Source organism: Phoca vitulina, unplaced genomic scaffold (genome assembly GCF_004348235.1).
Source record: "Phoca vitulina isolate PV1807 unplaced genomic scaffold, GSC_HSeal_1.0 scaffold82, whole genome shotgun sequence".
NCBI classification, from domain to species: domain Eukaryota; kingdom Metazoa; phylum Chordata; class Mammalia; order Carnivora; family Phocidae; genus Phoca; species Phoca vitulina.
The window spans coordinates 1,108,720-1,131,012 of NW_022589785.1; the positions used below are offsets into that span (position 1 = coordinate 1,108,720).

Genomic DNA, 22,293 nt, shown 5'->3' on the forward strand with positions numbered 1-22,293 from the left:
AAGCTCACCCACCACCTTCCCCCCACATCCGGGCCCCTGATTGGCTGAGGTATGGATGGGGAGCACCTGCTGCCCCTGAATGGCAGTCTATACCATGCTTAGGCATACACTGCCCTCTGCTGACCAGGAGAAGAATTACTTCACTAGAAAAGGGCTTGCTAATTTGTGTCACAATCAAATTTGTATGCTACTCTAATCTCTTTGGCTCTCTAGACCCTAGTGAAAACAATAATGGGGATCCCTCGAGCTGTTTTTATCCTTTTTGAAGAGGTAATATATTCACATGATTCAAAACCCAAAAGTACAGGGGCGCCTGGGTGGCTCAGGCGGTTAAGCGGCTGCCTTCAGCTCAAGTCATGATCCCAGCATCCTGGGATCGAGCCCTGTGTCGGGCTCCCTGCTCAGCGGAGAGCATGCTTCTCCCTCTCCCTCTGCCTGCCGCTCTGCCTACTTGTGCTCTCTCTCTCTATCTCTCTGTCAAAAAAAAATTTAAAAAAAAAACAAAAAATTTAAAAAGATTTAAAAACTTCCAAAGAACAGAAAAGTCTACTGTGAAAATTAAGTTTCCCTACTTTCCACAGCAAATAACCTCCTCTCCTGTGCCCCTCCCTAGAGGCAACCACGGTAACTAGAGTTTCTCATGCACCCTTCACAGGCTCTTCTTTTTTTTTAAGATTTTACTTTTAAGTAATCTCTATACCCAACGTGGGGCTTGAACTCACGAACCCAGGATCAAGAGTCACATGCACCACCGACTGAGCCAGCCGGGCGCCCAGACTCTTTTTAAGTACCCTAAAAAATGTAACAGAAACTTTCTCTCTGCCAAAATAAAGCCCTCCCCCCAGACTAAGTCACCAGTTTAATGCTGGTTTTATTACATATTCGATTATACACCATCGATAATGACAACAAAATGAGGCAGATTTAATCGTTATCAGGAAATGTAAAATGTTTAGGAGACAATCTTTCAACACAGGGAGTCTGTAGGGAGAAGAAATATTACCTTGGTAAGAAAAAGAAAGTTGAAATGATGGATCTAATCGAATGGACTTTAGTAATGCTGTCGTAAGAACGTAAGGTACAGCAGGATGCCAGGGGCAGTGAGATGGGGCTTCCTCATCCTACAGATTTTATTTGTAATGTTTTTCACACTTTCTGATACCAGACTGAAGCTAGTCACACTTTTTAAAAAAAGATTTTATTTCTTCACTTGGTGGGGAAGGGCAGAGGGAGAGGGAGAGAGCGAATCTCAAGGAGACTCCCCTTTGAGCGCAGAGCCAGATGCCAGGCTCGATCCCACAACCCTGAGAACATGACCTGAGCTGAAATCAGGAGTCTTGCTCTCAACCGACTGAGCCACCCAGGCGCCCCGAGTCACACTTTTTGGAGACAGGTACATGTGGCTTTCATGGACATCATGTAAAATAATAGTTCACATCTCAGGCTTTGGCATCCAACAGACTTAGGTCTGATTCTTTTGTGACCTTGGGCAAGTGGTTTCTCCCAGTTGAGCCTCAGTTTCCTGATCTATAAAATGGGGATGATCCTAAGTTTTAGAGTGAAGTTGCTGTTTGAGTGCTTAAGACTCAGTAGGCAGCATTGTTGTTATTCCAAAGCTAAGGGTCTTGGAAGATCTTTTCTCAAATATCTGGCCCTGAGACAAGGAGGAGGTGACAGGGAACACCAGAAGAGGAAGCACTGGGTAGTGTGCCCACAGATGGCTGCTCAGACCCTGGAAGGGGCTGCAGGATATGCCTGGAGCAGGGTCAAGGTGGAGAGGGAGAGAGAGCTACAACCCAGCCGGTCAAGGCCATGGGCTGGCATTGGAGTGGCTTATCAGGAAATGTAGGGGTGTCATGGTACCAAGCTTGATTCTGGCAACCAGCATACTGAAAAAGAATGGAGGATGTAGGCAATCAGGGCCAAGGAGGCGGATGGGGCAGAAATCATTTGAGGCAGCTCCAGTCGTTTAGAGCTTCCCAGTTAACCCGTGGAGGCAAGTGCTGAAAGCAGCCAGGACGAGAGGAGTTCACCTTACAAGTTTGGCGCAAGTAAGTCCATTTGGGGTCAAGGACCCAGGCAGAGATGAGGTCAGAGCTACAGCCCACCCTGGGTGGGAGCTGAGGCTCAGATCCAGACACTTGCCCCTGGGCTGGTGCTGATTCATCCAACACACACTCAACACGGTGCCGAGCTGGGGATACAGACAGCAGTGAGCTGGACTGACTTGCCCTCAGCCTCAGGGAGCTTCTGGTCTGTGCAGATGCCCCAGACCATTGGAGCGCCGAGTCCTGAGCTCCGTAGGAGGGGTGAGCGCAGAAGGGGCCCCCAGCCCAGACTCAGATGGGGCAGTGGGGGTTCCATGCATGAGTAAATCACAGAAGACTGTGATGCGGATGAGGGGGGGAGGAGTTAACCAGGTCTACAGCCATAAGGCTAAATAAGGATTCAGGCTAGAGGGGACAATGGCTTGTGGAAAACCTTGCAGGTGCTTCTACATTCCTTGGAGAGAGATTGATGAGTAATTGATTCTGGCTGGAGTGTAAAACATTGGGGTTGAAAGAGATAGTGAGGGATGAAGCTGTGGGGAGGTAAGGGCGTGCAGAAAATAGGTACAGGGAAACCCTGAAGCTAAGGTCAAAACTTTGCACTTTACCCTGAGATGAGGTATAATGTCTTTGTAATTGAAGTAAAATTTGCATAACGTGCCCTTAACCATTTTAACTTCTATAGTCAGTGCATTTACTACACTCAGTGTTGTGCAATCAACACCTCCATCTAGTTTTAAAGCACTCTCATCCTCCCCAAAACAAACCCCACACCTGTTAAGCCAGCGGTCTCCGTTCCTCCCAGACTCTTCCTCCCAGCCCTTGGCAACCACCAAGTGGCTTTCTGTCTCTATGGCTTTACCTATTCTGGGGATTTCTTTGCAGTGGAACCATGCACCATGTGGCCGTTTAGGACGGGATTCTTTCACTCAGCCCAAAGTCGAAGTTTCATCCATGGTATAGCATGTGTCTGTGCTTCATTCCTATTCGTGGCTGAATGATAGTCCATTGTAGGGATACACCACATTTTGCTTCTCCGTTCATCTGTTCCGTGAAGGGGCAGGATTTATGTTTCAGAAGGACTCATCTGGCTGTGGAGGAGAGGACTGGGGCCACGAAGGAGGTGCTGTCCCACAGTCCAACTGAAAAGGGATGGAGAAAAACTAAGGGCGGTGGCCGAGGAGACAGGGCAAGAAGGAGACCCAGAAGCTGAGGTCTCCTAGCAGGAGCTCCAAGAAATCCTTGCCCTCTGGCAGCAGAGAGGGGCTGGAGCCGGCAGGGACTGGCCCTGTGGCATCCTCCCTGAGGGGGACCTGCTACACCCAATTCCAGTCCCATCAAACCCACCTGCCTGCCGGCACCTGTCCACCTCCCCTTTGTTCTGGAGTCACGCTGACATCCTGATTTCTCAGCACCTCCCTGGATGGTCTCTGGTCAACATCTCACTCGGGTCCTCAGTGGAAAGCCCCTTCTTGGCCCCAGGCCAGTCTCTGGGCTGCTAAGTCTGCATTTTCATCTCAGTTGCTGAGGACGGTCCAGCGGCAGGGACCCTGGATGCCCCTGGTGTATCAAATATGCTGGACGGATAGGCGAAATGCAGGCTTGTCTTAGAGATGAGCAGGGGATCAATTACCAGCATTTGCATATATCGGTGGAACTCGTCTACCAAAAAGGTGGATCCAGAAGGATTCGGCAGAGAAAAACCTCATTTTTTCACTGCTCCTTGATTCATGGTCTACTTTTTTTTTTTTTTTTTTTTTTTTTTTTTTTACTTCTCAGGTGGAAGCTTCATTTTTATAGGTTTTCTGGTCATAACAAGTGTGGCTCAGTCTACTAATCACAGAGCCCTGAACCTCATTCATTTTCAAACTTCCCACATCCTCCACAGGGCTCCTCGGGCTGGGAATTCTGCAGTGGGAAGGGGCTGGGTGGGCTGCTTCCTTCTCACGAGAAAGCCTGACCGGACAGCCCTTTAAAAAAGTAAGAATGCTTTTTCTTATGCTATTTGCTTATTCTTAGCTTAGGGGACCTCTGCGGAAATCCCAGGACAATAGAAGTTACAGTGAATAGTCTGTTGCACACTGTTTACAAAAGGCATTCACATAAATTAGTGTTTCTCAACCTTAGTGCAATTGACATTTTCAACCAGATAATTCTTTGTTGTGGGAGGCTATCTTGCACAGTGTAGGATGTTTAACAGTATCCCTCTCATCGCCTCCCCAGTGGCACCCCCCCTAGTTGGGACAACCATGTCTCTAGACATGGCTAACTGTCTCCTGGGGAAAAAAAACCACCCCTAACTGAGAACTACTGATGGAAGTCATCTGATGTCATTTGGTGTAAACAGCGGTCTAAAGAGAGCGTGATCATGGCAACCATGATGATGGTAAGGATGATGGTCATGGTGATGGTGATGTTCATAACGACACAGTGACACGACATAACATTCGAATGACTTGACCAGACTTGCTCAGGTGCTCTCAGTACATCTGGCGTTTGGTCCCAGATTTTCAGGATGCCTTACCTCACTCCGAAAGCCCAGGACATAGACTGGAAATTCACAGACAAGGAACTTCAAAAAAAAAAAAAAAAACCTGGTACCCTCCATGCAAGTATCAGAGCCAAGAATCAAACCAGAGCTTGCTGATTTCCAAGGCAGCGCGCTCTGCTACTTCCTACTTTACAAAGAGCCATGCTAGGGTTTTCGAATGAAATTATTTGCCCCCTTGAAGATGCTTCTGCTGCATTTAGATCATTGAAATGAGTGATAGAGTAAAGCCAAGTTGCAGACTCTCTGGAACTCACTATTACCAGCAGATCAGCTGTGAAGTCAGCTTAAGAAATAAATATTGGCGATCTACCATGTTTCACACCAGCCGAATCCAGCACTTTTGCGGACGATTGATGTTTTCATGGTTCTTAGAGTTAAGAGGCTCTTCCCTATCACAGGTCAAGAGCTGACCTCAACCACACGGTTTCTGCTGTCAAAAAGCCTCTCTGGCAGGCTCTTTCATACCCTAGCATTTACCGAGCACCTATGGTGTGCAAGAGAAGGTGGCAACTCCAGAATTTCAATACAATAGGGTTTAGAGGCTGTAGCCTTCGCTGGAAACTGGCAGAGGGTATGACGCGAGGGGCTCTGTCTTGAAGCCCCACATGCAAAACCAGCGGACAGCTTTTGTTAGGAGAGGGTGTTTTGGGGGTGGTGCAAGGGAAGCTGATGGCGGCCATGGGGGCAGTTGGAATCTCCCTAAGCCGGCCCTGGGGACAACTTTACATGAGGAATATGAGAGGTGTTGCAGAGCACATCACTGTGAATACATCCCCTGCCCTCTGGGAGCCACCCTTCCACAATGTTCCTTGGGTTTCTGTTGCTTTGTTCTTACTACCAGAAGGAAGCACGGGCTTGGGTGGTTTCCACCCCTCCTCCGCCCTCCCAGACTGGGGAAGGAGAACACGGTCCTGGGGTGCTGGATGACGCTGTCAGGAGGGCGGGCTATCAGTACTCTGCATCAGTTCTAGGAACTTCGCTTAGGGCCAGTTCCTGGAATGCCTCTCCTCAGACAGTGTCTGTTTGCTCCCATCCCAAGCCAGATGACATCCAAACACATAAACTTGGCTCTCTAAGCCCTTCAGAGTCTGGTTCCTATAGCCCTCCAGGCTTCCATGTCTATACCCACAGCTGGGGATCACTGACCACTGGGCAAGTTCCTTTAAGAGCCAAGATCTCCATCCCTATCTCCTTCTGCCTGTGCTTTGTCATCTCACCAACCCCTGCTTATCAACCTTCTAGCCCTCTAATCTTTCCTGAAAATCTGAAGCAGGCATCACCTCCTCCAGGAGGGCCTCCAGGATGCCCCCCCGTCTCCTCCCTCTGCACTCACCTGGATCGTAATTGCTACCACAATCCCTGGTTTCCTAGTCTAAATCTACCACCGCTCTGAGATTCTTGTGTCCCCTGACACAAGCTTGGCAGATAGGAGATATTCAAAAATATTAGGGAGAAGGACACAAGCAAAGGTGAAAGATGTAAGAGAGGGGGAAGGAGGAGAATGGAAGGGAAAAAAGGCATGAGTTAATATCTGTAGGCAGCCAACGCTGACTTATCTGGCGTTCTTTCAATCAGAGATCAATTTTCATCCAGCACACCTCACATGACACATGTGTTTGCAGTACACGGAAGTGCTCTCTGGATTATTAACTGTCCATTGCAGTCCTGATATTTAGTGTCAAGGTGCTTTCCTGCATTCCAGCCTTTGGAAATGGGTCGTCCTTTCATGTTATGAATATTGATAGCAGGTTTGAGCGTATTTCAGGAATAAGGTGCCTCCGTCCCGCCCTCCACCCCATCCCCTAAACATCATAGATACCTGGGTTTGATTTTGAGGACTTTGCCACATAATGATTGGAAGGCTCATTTCACCTGACATGGAAGATGCAGGTTCTAATTAAAATGCAGTCAGCTTGTTCTGCATCCGAGAAGAAGGGAAGACCCATGCCACACCCCCAGCAGGTAACCCAGGGCGGGGCACTCAGCTTCACTGGCATTGAAGGCAGTTCTACTTACAATTCAGCATTCAACTGTGCAATGAGCTCTTGTAGGGAAGACCATCTCCTGCGTGAGTCTTCAAAAACCCAGTCCTTCCCCAAACCCAGGCACCGTGGGTGCTCGTGGGCAGGATCAGCATGTCCTGCTCGCATCTGTGGTCTCTGCCTACCTCAACCCCGGTTCCTAGCCTGGCGCCTGCCACCAAGTATACCTCACAAACCTGTGTGTTGCCTGAAAAAATAAATCAAAGGCTTGTTGAATGCCCATAACTGTGTTTCACAGGACCCCTCCTCTTCTCTCTGCCCCACCCCCCAGCCTGAACCTGAGCAACAGCGACATCCTGACTATCTATGATGGCGATGAGGTCATGCCTCACATCTTGGGGCAGTACCTTGGGAACAGTGGTCCCCAGAAGCTGTACTCGTCCACACCGGACTTAACCATCCAGTTCCACTCGGACCCTGCTGGCCTCATCTTTGGGAAAGGCCAGGGATTTATCATGAACTACGTAGGTAAGTGTCTCCAGTCCGTGTGTGTGTGTGTGTGTGTGTGTGTGTGTGTGTGTTTAGATGGTTTCTTCTAGATATGTCTTTTGGAGGGTTCTGTGCTACACGGGTCTTTTAATTTATTGGCACAATAAGTATGTGTAGTTTTTAAACATTTGGGCTCTCTGGTGGGAAGCACCAGGGTTTGAGTTTTAGTACTGCTATCAATGGCTGTGTGATCTTGGGCAAGTCACTTAACCTCTCTGAGCCTCCTTTTTGTCATCTGTAAAATGGAAAAACTGATAGCTGCTCCAGAGGGTCGTTACCAGGACTTAGTAGATGATGCCTCGTGACTTTCAGATTTGCAGTGTTTCCCTTGTAGTCAACTGGGACTCTCTCATCAGCACACACTCTTGCGTTTGCAACTTCTCAAAACAGCATCTCCACCATCTTGCCTGAACTGAAGCTGGGCTCTCCCTAAGGGCTCTTCTTCCCCTGTAACCCCATCCAATGGAGATCACACATTCTCTCCCACCTCCTGTACTGTAGGACCCAGGGAAGCAAGAGGTGTCTTCCTTGCTCTTCGATGTGGCTTCCAAACCATTTCTCTCGCCTTCACATTAAAACAGAAACATAACCCAAAACAACTGCTATGAAGTTCAAGCCAAGTTCACACTTGGCCATCCAATACCCTCTTCTTACCATTTCTTGCATCCATAGCCTTCCCTCCTCATTCCCCACCTGTGACTCCCCCTTCTTCATTGCTGGCTCCATCACCCTCCGCGGAACACTGGAGAATCCCAGGCTCCACCCTGAGCCCTGTCCTCTGTCTGTCTAGACTCTCGCCCCATACACTGCCCTCCAGTCCCAAGGTCCTATACAATGCCTCTCTGTGTTCTTTTGGCCCCTAATTTGTACCTCCAACCTTGACCTCTCCCAATGAACTCTCTACCCAAATCCCTGCTAACTACCCTCTTGCATGTCTAACCAGCATCTCAGATTAAACATGGCCCAAACAGAACTCCTTCTGTCCCTACCCCCACCTCCACCCCCACCCAACTGCTTCTGCCACCGGCAGCCCGGGGACCGATGTGAAGTCCCACTAATCCCAGCCCCGGAAAGGATTTGAACTGACAGAGCTTCTGCTCCAACCCTATCATGTCACAGCAGAAGAAGCCTTGGGCCACCAAGGATAAAGGACTTGCTCGTCGGGGGCAGACCCTGAGGCTCACACCCGGGCTTTCTGGCTCCCCTGGCTCTTAGCGTTTCTCTACCCCTGATATTCTTGGCAACAGCGGAGAACTTGGGAGACACAAGGGGGTACTTAAGACCTCACCTCTTTTGACATCCAAGATGGTGGGTGGTTGCACCTTGAGGATTTCAATGGGCAGGATTCAGCCAGCAATCAGAGAACTTGCTTGGGTCACCCAGGAACGAGGCAGACATCTTGATTTCCAGGACGGAAAAAGGGAACAAAAACGGGGTTTCATTCTACCAAGTCCCCCCACTACCACACCCACCATCAAAGATCCTCTGGCTTGAGGCAGATTCCATGTCTGTGATTCCTTCTTCTCCCTGGCTTGAAGACTTGCCCATCCATCTCTAATATAAAGTATTATCTGTGTCCCACCTCTTGCCTCTAAAATACAAGCCACTTCCTTGACCTTTGGCTGTCTCAAAGAGCCATATGCATGTGAAAATAAGTCCCTTGCCTTTTTGTGTGTGTGTTTCCAGCTGGTAGATGTTTCTCATCCCTGCCCACTCTGTGTACATCTATCAGAGGGACAGACACAAGTGTTGATCTTTTTTGTTTCTCGGGGACCTTTTTCCCCTTGATTGTGTTGTTAAGTGTTTTCGGAGTGTTATTGCTGCTACTTTCTGTGGGTTCCCCTCTCTTTACTGGGCAGGGCCCTGGGTACAGGGGGACGGCTTGTGCTGGTTGCCCAGGCGATGTGCCGTCCAGAGTCAGCTGCCTTTGGAGGGAGAGTTTCTGGTGACTTGGCTTCAGTTTCTCTCCTTAGACTTCTCTTCTCCTCGTTCGCCTGCCCCCCGCCTCCTACTTGGAAGATGAGGTCATAGTTTTGCTCATTTGTCTCCTCTGGTGTCTGAGTCAGTCTTCCAAAACCCCATTCAGCAGCAATAACACTCTGAAACCCCATTTCAGCTCAGTGACAGAAATCTGACCCTATCCAAGGCTGCTCAAGGTTAACCCGGAAGTCTGGCCAACATTCAGTTTGGCGCCATCTTAAAGAGGAGGTGCTCCTCTTTATTGAAGCTGAAACTTCAGACTTATGTGACAATTTGAAATTGGCAGGAACTCTTCCATATATTATTTTCTTTCATCTTCAAATGCATATCTCCATTTTCTAGAGAGTTTGGTCCACAAGAGTCTCTTCACACGTGCTAGGCCCTGCACCAGGCACCAGGACCCAGGGATTTAACCAGACATAGATGCAATTCTCATTGAGCAGAGAGATCACAGGGAAGGGTCATGGGGTTTTGTGGTCATCTGGAGATTTCTGAAGCTCCTAAAATGATCTCAAGGCCGACACCCAGCTCTGCAATGTGGCCAAGGCTAATCTGCTAGGACTACTGGTAGAACCTTCCATAGGAACACTCTGGGCTTACCTGGTTCTGACCTCCCATAATTCTGCTTTACCCAGACAGAAGCAAAGAACCATTCTCCTCATTGTTCCTTGTGCTTTGTCAGTGTCTGTGGCCAAGGGCATGGAGGCAAGGGAATAAAAAAGCAGAGATGAGCAAGCAGTGTTTTTCAAAGAGATATTGGTCACTTGTGTGCTCATTCCTCTAATGTTAGGATAATAAGTAAGCTCCTTATTGTAGGTCAACTCCACTCAAATGACAGTGGTTCCTAGGATGAGGTCTGCCATGAGCATAAGACCAGTAAATGGTGGCATGTACTCAGTGCATTTGAGTATTTCTTTTGCCCCGGAGTTAGACCAGGATGCTGATCTTGACCATGAGACTGGCAAATGGTGGCATGTACTCAGTGCATTTAGGTATCTCTTTTACCTAAAAGTTGGACCATGATGCTGATCTTGACCATGAGACTGGGAACATGACTTCAGATCCCCGTATTCCTAGTGCCTGGCATATAGTAAGTGCTCACAAAATGTTAATCAAACAAATGAATGAATCCATATAAAACTCATCTAAGTGTCATATAGTGCACATTAATTAGTTTTCACATTGCCCTCAGTGATAGACAAGGTCATGATTCTTGTCTCAACTCTACGATTGGGGACAATGAGGTTCAGAGATGTTTATCAACATGACTGGAGTCACACAGCTTCTAAAACAATGACCAGAAGGGAAGTCCTCCAACTCTTAAGCCAGTTTTCTCATTCTTCACAAAGTTCAGGGCCCACAAGAATGATGATGCCAGAAACTACGTCCAGGATGCTGGCTAAACATACAGATTTCTGGATCAGAGTCTCTGGGGGTAGAGTCTAGGAGCTGAACAGGAAGGCTAACTGACTTAGGCAAGGCCACTGAATTAGTAAACAAGATCGGAATGACAGTGTCCCCGACTCGATAATCATGAATGTGATGAACACCACAAAGGCGGGGGGGGGGGGTCCCACGGGAGCATGTCACCGTGCTGGCTCAGACTGAAGAGTCAGACAAGCAAACCTTTCTCAGTCTCGAGGCATTTGGCACAAGGCAGACCACATACCCATTATCTACTCCTGTTTCAACCACAGTTTGAGCATTTTTAGTTGTGTCCTAAATCCAGGGCTTGGCTGATTTTCCAGAGGCCTAAAAATAGAGGCTCCTGTTCCCCACGAAGCAATTCCGGAAGCCATCTCCCTCTCCCCTTCTTATTGCAGACACCCCTGAGATCTCCGTTCCCCAAATAAAATCATGATGAAATCCCAGGAAAAGCCATCGCTTGTTTCTCAGAATGACTTTCCTGCAGACAGGGAAGGTGCTTTGCTTTCCCCAGAAGCACATAAGAACTGCAGATTAATTATACTGCATAATTAGCTCTCTTCTCAAAATCTGTGCAGTGGGCACTTGGAAGCAAGAACAGTAATAGTGGACTTTGCTTTGCTACCTCAGTAATGAGGATTTGCAGAAGGAAGGCAGGATTATTCCAATCTGTGATAATGAGCTGTGTGTAGCTTATTTTGGAGTGTGGTTAATGTTCGCTGATGATATGCAACATGATTTAAAGAATGCACCAATAATTATTTTTATTTCAACAGTTGAGTGTTTATCTTAATCTGTATTACAAAAACATATATTAAGAATCCATCAAACCCATGAATCTACAGACATTCTTAGAATGAGGCTGAGTGTGTTCGCTACCATTGCTACCTCCCAAATTAGCAATGCATATTTTTCTAAAGATTTTTTTATTTATTTGAGAGAGAGAGAGAGCATGAGTTGGGGGGAGGGGCAGAGGGAGAGGGAAAAGCAGACTCCCCAATGAGCAGGGAGCCCGATGCGGGGCTCGATCCCAGGACCTGGAGATCATGACTTGAGCCAAAGACAGACACTTAACCAACTGAGCCACCCAGGCGCCCTGCAATGCACATTTATGATCACACACTTTCTGTGGGTCCAGAATTCAGGAGTTCGTGCCGGATGGTTCTGACTGGGGATTTCTCATGATGAGTCTGTAGTCACGATGTCAGCCAGGGTTGTATTCATTTGAGGGCTTCAGTGGGGTTGGAGGCTCCATTTCCAAAATGGCTTGCTAGTGTGGTTAGCAAGTCAACACCAGTCGTTGGCAAGAGGCCTTAGATTCTCTCCACATGGCTCACTCCAGATGGCTGCCTGAGCATCCCCACGGGTGGCACTTGCTCTCTCCAGAGAGCAAGGGGAGAGCTTCTCAACGTCCCTTATGACCTAGCCTCGGGAGCCACACATCATCACTTCTGCAATAGCCTGCTGATTGTGCACATCAGCCTTGCTGGGCTTTGCGGGGAGTACACGAGAATGTGAATTCCAGGAGGTGAGAATGACAGGGTGGGGTGGGCGTCATGAAAAGTGAGGGCCTGAGACACAGGGAGAGGGGGTTGCCCCCCAAATCACATTGCTAATAAGTGGCAGGGCTAGGATTCTGTCTCTCTCTAAATCCTAAACTGACTTAGTCAAACCAAAAGAATGCTTGGTAAGGAAGAGCTTACCATAAAATCTCACTATAGCAGAGTTTTTGTGGTTTAAGGGATTTTGAAGTGTGTTACTTATTTCTGGAGACTTCTTCTTCTGTTTGCTCTTTCCTCTGACATTTGTAAATGGAACTCCACACAGAAAAGCCCACCTCCTCATCTAAGGATGATGTTTTTGTTTTAAAGAGGTATCAAGGAATGATTCCTGCTCAGACCTGCCAGAGATCCAGAATGGCTGGAAAACCACTTCTCATACGGAGCTTGTGAGAGGAGCCAGAATCACGTACCAGTGTGACCCGGGCTATGACATAGTGGGGAGTGACACCCTCACCTGCCAGTGGGACCTCAGCTGGAGCAGCGACCCCCCATTTTGTGAGAAAAGTAAGAGTCATCTTGTTTTCTTCTTCTAGGTCGGTGGGGGGGGGGGGGTAAATCCCTCCCAATGAGTATTTTTCAAGTAGATGCAGCGAAGTCACTTCATGTAGGATCTGGCCTCCCTCCTACTCCACCAGCTCGCTGGCGCAGCTCACAAATGTCCTCTTAGAGCTCTAGGGCAGGGGTGTCAGATTCAGGGGCCTCCAGAAGCCTGGCAGATAATGTAAATGAGGGAAATAGGCTGAGGGAGAGACAATAGGGAGTGCTGTAGACTGCGGTGAAACCTTCGTAGAAAACATCATTCAAATTCGTCATTAAAATACCTGTAGTAGCCACACAAGACCAATCTAAGTTCGACCTTGGAGCCCCGGTTCAAAATCCCTGTCACAGGTAGCTGGCTTCATCCAGAGAGCACCCATCCCAGCCTCCTGGCGCCTTCTGCTTGCTGCCCTCAGGAGTGTGGGCTAGGCATGGCTGGTGATAGCTGCGCCTGGTGTCTTGAAAAGTGGGAGAAAAGGGGGGTGCTTCTCTGGTTTCTACACTGAATCTTAGTAGGGGTGGGGTGGTCCTGCAGCCATCTCGCTGGGAATCCTTGGGGATACTTTGGTAGCCCTGCTCGACCTTGAGTGACCAGTTGCACGATAAGAAATATTAAGTGTCAGCGGAGAAAGAGGGTATTGGGGAAGGGGGGTGGGGGTTATATGCAATTCCTGTCACAAATATTCCAAAGGCAAAAAAAATTAATTATAATTGGGGGAAACATGAAAAAGCTTGCTAAAAATCCTCAAAATTGGCTACATAAACATCTGCTTGTTCCACAACAGTATGTGGGTGGGTGTGTGTATGTGTGTATCATGATGGAAAATAAAAAAACCAACAATGAGAAGCGCCATGGATGGTGAGACCCATCGCAGATACGTTAACATGATCTACGTCATCATTACTTTTTTTCCCGCAAAGATCGTATTTACTTATCTTAGAGAGATAGAGAAAGAGTGCGAGCAGGAGGAGCAGAGGGAGAGGGACAAGCAGACTAAGCACAGACTCTTCACTGAGCGTGGAGCCCAATGTGGGGCTCGATCTCATGACCCTGAGATCATGACCTGAGTCGAACGCTCAACCAACTGAGCCACCCAGGAGCCCCATCATTACTTTATAAAATGTTTTAAACATACATGCCTTAATAATGATTTTTAAAATTTTTGAATAATAATGATTTTTAAATATTTCGAATTATGATTTTTGAAATTTTTTGAATATTAATAACTTTTAAATTTTTTGAAGAATGATTCTTAAATCTTTTGAATAATGATGATTTTTAAAAATTTTTTAATAATAATGATTTTTTAGCGGCACCTGGGTGGCTCAGTCAATTAGGCATCCAACTCTTGATCTCAGTGCAGGTCTTGATCTCAGGCTCCTGAATTCAAGCCCCGCATTGGGCTCCATGCTGGGCATGGAGCCTACTTAAAAAAATAAATAAATAAAATAATAATGATGATGATGATTTTTAAAATGTTTTAAATAATAATGACCCATTGTGTTAATGGGTTCTAAAGGCTTGGCGGGGACATAAACTAGCTCTCTCTGGGAAACTCTTCAACTGCCTCACTTTTTGCCACGAAAAGACCCAAATTAGAGCAAATGAATTTGCATTGGGCCCCTTCTGGATATCAGCATTTATGTTCCCATGCTGGTTGCCTGTCACTCTGCATCTAAGACAGAGACTCACCAACCTGCCCCAGTGGCTTCTCTTCTAGTGAAATAAGAACAGCAGAACATCCTGAGAACAGTGGGGTTCCCCCCAGAAATCCCTGGGGGTCGTCAGTGCCTTTCATTCATTCATTCATTGGTTCAACTACACTCTCGACATCAAAAGATGTACCTAAACATATCTTCCCATTAGGCAAGTAGCAGGTGCTTACTTACAGAACTCAAGCAGTAGTAAAATTACGAAGTACAGAGTGAAAATCCCTCATGATCTTCCTCTCCAGAAATGAGGCTGCTCTTAAAAATTTATTCTATGTTGTTCCAGTTGCGTTGTGTGTTACACATACGCAAATAGACATACATAGGTACATGCTTATTGTGCGTGTGTAGACACACAGAGATACTCGTACAGAAACAGCTATAGATAAGGATATTTTACCACTGCTGTTTTCTCAACTCAGTAATCCAGATACTTTTTCATATCACACATGTTGTGTACCTCATTCTTTTTTTAGTTGGCTTATTGTTTTCCCTTTATGTATATTGATTTTTTAATTGAAAATAACCGATGCTTGTTTTACTAGATTCAGGCACCACAAAGAAAGCAGTGAAGGCCTCCTCACTTTGCTCTCTTTGGTGCTTGCTCAGGATTTCATAGAACAGCTGTTCCATATTTAACCCTTCCCCTGTTAAAGGATCTGCATTTTGTTTTGTTTTGTTTTGTTTTTTCTTTTTTACCATTACAAATAACGGTGCAATGTACATCCTCGTATGTAGGTCCAGATGCAAACATTTCTTTGGGCTACTTCCTATAAATGGAATTAAATTCGGGTCTCTTTCATCCTGGCTTCTTTTCCAACCACCTTTGATGAGCTCAGAGGCATTATCTTCCAAACAAGAAAAGAATCAAGTTAGGAAACTTTCCAGATCATCCGGTAGTTCTCAGCAAACCTGTGATCATCAAGCGTCCTAACGCCCTCTTGGTCTGATTTCGTCCGTAGTTATGTACTGCACCGACCCCGGGGAAGTGGACCACTCGACCCGCTTAATTTCGGATCCCGTGCTGCTGGTGGGCACCACCATCCAATACACATGCAACCCCGGCTTTGTGCTGGAAGGGAGCTCTCTTCTAACCTGCTACAGCCGAGAGACTGGCACGCCCATCTGGACGTCTCGCCTACCCCATTGTGTTTGTGAGTCCTAGCTGCTGACTTGAAGCAGATGGGGGTTCGCTTCTTCTTATTCGTGGTGGAGGGCTGGGCTGCTAGGAGGAGGCATTCCACCCTTCGAGAGCGCTTACTGTTATTACTATCCCCTGATCATAGCTGGCAGATTGGACGCATGCATACTATAACATTTACGGTACATTGCATACTATAACATTTACGGTACATTTACTGGGCCCTGGGCTAAGTCCTTTACTGAATGTCCCTCCCTTCTGCCTCCAGTGGCCTTGTGAGCAAGGCACTGTTGTCTCGTTTGCAAGAAGAGGATACTAAGTTCAGAGTAGTGAAATCATCACCCCAGGTCACACAGCCCATTAACAGTGGAGGCCAAGGTCAAACCCAGAGCTGCCTGACTCTGCTGAAAATCAAGCCATCCACAGGACACAAAATTGGTGGATTTAAACTCTTCTTTGGTCTTATCTACGTGAAGCCATTAAGGCAGATGTTTGGTTAAGAAAAGACTTTGGGGGTTTCTTAATCATAAAGAATCAAAAAAAAAAGTCTTCCGAAGTCACTCTGACAAGGGAGGAATTACTACTATTCTTGCCAAGGAGAGAGGGTTGAGAGCGGTGGTCCAGGGGGGCTCAGCCTGACTGTGCATGGAATCACTCGGGAAGTTTTCAAACTCGCTGGAGATTCTGATGCTCCTGGTCTGGGGCTTAGCATGAGCAGTGAGGTTTTTCAAAGCCGCCTCCCCCCACCCCGGGTTCTGATGTGCAACCAGGGATCAGAACCATTGTTCAGAGGAAACAGGAGGCGACGCAGAAGGAACAAAGCCTCACACAATGTTTGGACTTGAGAGACCGTCGGCTGCGCTCATATTTTATATGAGCATGTTGTGAGCAGCTCCATTAAGGGTTCAGCCAGCTCAAGTTCCAGAAGCTACCAGTAGGGCTACATCAAAATTAAAAGCTTCTGCACAGCAAAGAGGGACTTTCTTATTCTGGGTTCACGTGCAACAAGGAATCTTGGACCTCACACCATGGGTCCCCATCTGCCTCTTTAGTCCAGGTCCTAGAATTTCAGAGCTAAGGACGTCTCAGAGGTAAAATACGGTATAGCTGATGGGTCATTCAGACAAAAGACACATCTGCTCTCTTTTACAGATAATAATGGTTGCTCTTTATTGATTGTGTAAGACATCATGCTAAGCAGATTATATGCATTTGTGAATGTAAGTCTATGTATGTGTGTGTGCGTGCAAACATACTAAGAAAACTAAAGCTCAAAGGTGATAAGAGACAACAATAGTTACAGTTTATTGAAAGTGTAAAACACGTTGCTGGGGCGCCTGGGTGGTTCAGTCGGTTAAGCGTCTGCCTTCGGCTCCGGTCCTGATCCCAGGGTCCTGGGATCGAGCCCCGCATCGGGCTCCCTGCTCAGCGGGGAGCCTGCTTCTCCTTCTCCCTCTCCCTCTCCCTCTGCCCTTCCCCCAACTCATGCTCTCCCTCTCTCAGATAAATAAATAAATCTTCCCCCCATAAATAAGTAAACAAATAAAACACATTGCTAAACAGATTATATATGTGTGTGAATGTATAGGCATGTGTATGCATACATTATATACATGTATACATATGTAAGTGTGCGTGCATGCGTGTATGTGTGTGTTTAAAGGCCGCTGAGACTCACAGGGACATGTGATTAAGGTCACAACACTTTTTCATGAGCAGAGCTGGGATTCCAGTCTTGGAGCCCCCAGCCCCTTCCACCAGCCTTGCCCCGATATATTTCACCGTGGGTGACTGGGGACAAACCCAGGCAGGGATGTCCCAGCGAAATTGCAGCCTATGGCCCTAACCCCTCACCCACAAGCACATCCCTTCCTAGTCCCCAGACCTTTGGGCCAAGTTCACAGTGCATTATAGGGAGAATTGTGTCTCCCGAAAGGAGATGCTGAAATCCTAACCCCAGTACCGTAACTGGGACCTTTTTTGGAACGAGGGTCTTTGCAGATGTAATCAAGTTGAGGTGAGGCCCTACAGGATTAGGATGGGTGCCAATCCAGTGACAGGTGTCCTCACAAGAAGAAGGAAATTTGAACACAGAGACCCAGGGAGAACACCATTCTGTGCCTGCAAGTCTAGGAACACCAAGAATTGCCAACTACCACTGGAAGCTAGGAGGAAGCAAAAGCAAGGACGGATCCTTCTCCCCAGATTTCAGAGGGAATGTGGCCCTTGAAGGCCACCTTGACCTGGGACTTCCAGCCTCCAGAGCTGTGAGACAGTGCATTTCTGTTGTTCGAAGTGCTCCACCCCCTCACCCATGTCAGGTGCACTTCGCTAAGGCAGCCCAGAACCCCCATTCAGTTCCCGTTTCCTCCAGGGTGATCAGAAGCTGCTTGAGCCAGTCAAGCTGCAGAGACCCAGAGATGAGAAGCTAAAAATAAAAGCTTATTTAAAAGTACTGAGAGGTGGAGGTATCATTTAAAAAAGAAAAAGAAAAAGAAAGAAAGGAAGGAAGAAAGAAAAGCCACTTCCCTAATGAGGCATGGCCTCCGAAGATCCTCTGGGTTGCGCTGGCTGCTGGGTTTTGGAGACACAAGCCTCCCTCCCTCCCTCCTGGGCCGCCTTACCCTGGAATCTCAGTTGTGACAGCTTCCCTGACACCCGCACTAATGAGTCACGAGCCAGGCTGGGTGTCAGGAGACATGCGATCTTCCCAGAAGCCCAAAGAGGCGCCCGGCATGCGCTTCCAGTCTCATTACGGGCTGGCAGGAGATGCGAGGCAAGAGGTTGGTCAATTCTGGGTCGGGGGGGTTGGCAGAGGGAGAGGCAGGCTGTCTCCGGGTTCTGACGGTGTTTCCAAGGATGAGTTTTTGGGCAGCTATAGCTTTAAAATGTTTCCTCTGCTGAACGGGGGGAAATGCCCCACAGGATGTGCTCTTTCACCATGCCAAACCCTTCCCCAGCATTACTACGTTGAACACTCATGAAACTGTATGGGCAGTACCTGTGTTCACTTGAAAGCAGGCAAAGGAGGCTCAGAGAGGGTGAGCGGCTTTCCTGAGGTCACACAGCAGGGAAGGCGAGAACCCAGGATTCCAGCTGAAGCCTGACTAAGCCCAAAAGCAGCATTTTCCCACCTTATCACTCTGCAGTCCCAGCTTCTGGGCAAAGCTCTGGTGCTTTAATCTGGACAAAGATCTTCCACCAACAAGCTCATGAAACGCACAGAGCCAGTTGTAAAAGCTCTGGATGTCTGTAGCTTCTGTTCACGGTGACCCACTCAAGACCATTGTTTGGTCCAGCTGGGACTCCAAACCATGTCTTTTGACTCCTTCAAGAACTGACAGGTCAAGCATGGAAGCAAGGAAGTGTCTGGAATTCACAGCCAAACACACCTCCCGCCCAGCTCTGCTGGGTGACCTTGGGCCAGTAGCTTGCCCTCTCTAGGCCTCAGAGCACTCAGTTGTGAAAAGGGAATGATACTCCTTGCCAGGCAGGGCAGTTGGAAGCAACTGAAGCAATTATTCAAAAAGTGCCTCCAAATGAAGGCACAGGCATGTCCAGACTTTCTCAATTCACGGTACCCTTGGCGTCTCAGGAATTTTTTTGGTAAATATCCTAGACCAAAATACCTAACAGTGCCATTTGTTAAGTAGTTAGGACCAAACAACTTAATAAGTAGCTATATCCTGACAACTTAGGAGCCATTTGAAAAAGTAATGCACATATTACAAGATTTGATTTTGATTGCGCTTTTTAAAGATTTTATTTATTTGAGAGGGAGCAGGGGGAGGGGGAGGGGCAGAGGGAGAGAATCTTAAGCAGACTCCGCCCTGAGCAGGGAGCCCAATGTGGGGCTCAATCCCACGACCCCGAGATCATGACCTGAGCTGAAATCAAGAGTCGGACGCTTAACCGACTGAGTCCCCCAAGGACCCCATGATTCTTAATGCATTCTTAAATAATTAGAATCATAGCTACAGGGGTGTGGGTGCCTCTTGGGCTCCACCAAATTTCTTAGATTTTGGCGTCAGACTGGACCACCTTCATTCCATTCCACACTGATTTTATCAGAGCTCTTGCTTTTTAGTGTAACCCCTGCAAAAAAACCCAGCTTTGCAAAGACAGGGCATCATCAAAAGAAATGTAGCTCTGTCTAACGTTGGCACCATTCACATGGGTCTGGGAGATGTCCCTTTGTCTCCTCAAAATTTTGAAAAATCTCAAAGGGGTGCTGTTCATGGTGGCACCCTGGCGTGCCTCGATGCACAGTTTGGGAACTGTGTGGCAAGGGCCCTAAAAATACAGCAGTGTCTAAACAGACATGATCCACATTCTCATGGAGCCTGGAGTCTGTTGGAGATGGGAGGAGGAGAGCCAAATCTGTGAAGGAAATAACAATGAATCCCCAAATCACCTCCTCCAGGAAGGCCGCCCTGACTGCCCAGGCTAGGTCATGTTTCTCTTCCTGTAAGCTCCCATGGCTCCTACAGTTGCATTGATCACAGCACTTGCAGCAGCTTGTTGAAATGATCTCTTTATCTCTTTGTAGAACCGAATACATAACTCACTTGCCAGGATTATATCCAATGGGTTTTTGCAGGCTCGAGAAACGACAGTACTTGCTACCCTTACTACCGTTGATGTTGTTGGCGGTACTAAATGCGGTCATTGTTTCGACTTCCCTTCTTTGATGGTACCTGACTCCTGAGGCTCCCATCCCGACAATATAAACCGCACCACCAAAATAATGACGAGCCTACAAATTCAGCAAGGGTTTTATGGGTGGCTCCCCAGGGAGACACTTAGGGATTCCCAGGAGGCCCTGGCTCTTCACCGCCCTGCTCTCAGAACACCACAAATGAGACGTGGCGATCTCTTGACCGGGGCAGAGCCCACATGGCCAGACTGTGGCCATAATAAAAGTTTCCAATGATGTCGTCCCCAGCGGCCTCACCTTGGCCCCCATGCCGGCTTCCAGCTGGGTGCCCCATTTTCATTTAGAAATTTCTGTCTCTGAGAAAGCAGTAGCTCAGAGGAATTCATGATAGCCTAGGGGATTTGGCACAAGAAGGTCCTCCCCACCCCGGGCCACTACCCCAGAGCCATTAAATGCACCGGATTTCAAACCCAGCGGATCTGCCACTTGCTAGCTGGATGACTTTGAACAAACCGGCATCCTCATCAAAAAGGATGATGGTTCCAGCCATAAATATAGAAGCTCATAACAACGTGTGTGGCATACAGTGAGTGCCCGGCTACCGCCAGTTGCTAATGACCACAGAGTTTCAGCGCTTCGTTATTTGTGGGGTATCTTACAAACCATTCATAGCAATACCTGGGGAAGCTGATTTTGACATTTTGTTCAAATGTGCTCCCAAAAAATGTACATTTTCCCCTATAGTTAAGGAGAGGGGAGAAATGGGAGGAAAATAGAAACGAGGGTAGGTTTGTGATCGTTTCTAAGACCGCCAATCCAACTCAGTTGTACTCCTAAGAAAGAACAGGATGAGTTCTCACGGAATTGTTTAAGAGCCGAGATCAGTGATTCTCAACCAGGGGTGACACTGCTCCCAGGAGACATTTGTCAATGGCAATTCCTAGAGACATGTTTGGTTGTCATAACAAGGAAATAGTGGGTAGAGGTCAGGGATGTGGCTCCACGTCCTACAACATGGACGTTGCAGGATGGCCCCACCACAAGGAATTACCCAGCCCAAAATGTCAGTAGCATCTAGGTTGAGAAAACCTGCTTTAGATGATCTTATTTCCAAGTGTGGGTACATCGCTGGAGTGGGAATGTCATTGCCCAGCCACATTTCAGCTAAAGATGGGGTCTTGGTCCAGTCCATTTATGTAACAGGCAGGGAAGTTGGAGTCCAGAGCCTGGAATAGGTTAAACCAGGGATGGATTCAACTCTCCAGTATGTCTTAAGCTGCCAGGTGTCATTTATTATGCTCCTACTGTATAATTTAGGATCATATATGATAGTCCTTATAGAGCAGGCCCTGAGCTTCAAGCATGTCCTAACAGGTTCATCTCCAGCGAGGAAAACATATATTAAATAATAAATACAATGCAGTGTGTTCAGTGCTGGTGTGGAGGAAGAACTAGGAAGATTAGTGATTCTATTGGGGTGGAGGGCACCAGGGAAGGCTCCTTGGAGGCAGAGAAATGAGGACTGAGTACTGAAAGACCAGACTTAACCAGGCTGGCTGGGCAGGTAAGGTGTAAGGTGAGGAGCAAGAAGAATATTTCATAATTTGACAACATGGCCATCCATCATTGACTGAACACCTACAGCCTGCCAAGAACATGCTAAACACCTTATATTCATGCTCTTATTTAATCTCCCAAATCCTTATGAGACAGATACCACTGTTATTCATATTTTACTGATGAGGAAAACCAAGGCTCAGAGAGGTTGTGGCCCTTGCTGGAGGTCACACAGCGAGTACGTAGTGGAACACAGATTTTAAGCCAGATTCCACATCCTGGGACATTCGATGGTGCCCAGGCATAATGTGCGGCCAGAGGTGGGAGACAGGGAGGTGAGTTTGGGGAATGGGAAACCACTGGAGGTGAGGAGAACGCAGAGAGATGGTCCTGGTGAGGCTGGCCAAAGCCAGATAAGACAGGCTGTGAGTCACCAGTCAGAATGGCTAAAATTAACAAGTCAGGAAATGACAGATGTTGGCGGGGATGCGGAGAAAGGGGAACCCTCCTACACTGTTGGTGGGAATGCAAGCTGGTGCAGCCACTCTGGAAAACAGTATGGAGGTTCCTCAAAAAGTTGAAAATAGAGCTACC

At 47.6% G+C, this 22,293-nt stretch overlaps 1 protein-coding gene across 4 annotated transcripts in view; it reads left to right on the forward strand.

Moving 5' to 3' along the window:
- Positions 1-22,293, forward strand: part of SEZ6L (seizure related 6 homolog like) — a 178,584-nt gene that overhangs the window by 141,208 nt on the left and 15,083 nt on the right. For all 4 annotated transcript variants that reach the window (XM_032395098.1, XM_032395099.1, XM_032395100.1 and 1 more), the window contains exons 10-12: positions 6,913-7,109; positions 12,407-12,601; positions 15,307-15,498. In XM_032395098.1, coding sequence (XP_032250989.1) covers positions 6,913-7,109; positions 12,407-12,601; positions 15,307-15,498 — 584 coding nt within the window. The remainder of the gene's footprint in view (positions 1-6,912; positions 7,110-12,406; positions 12,602-15,306; positions 15,499-22,293) is intronic.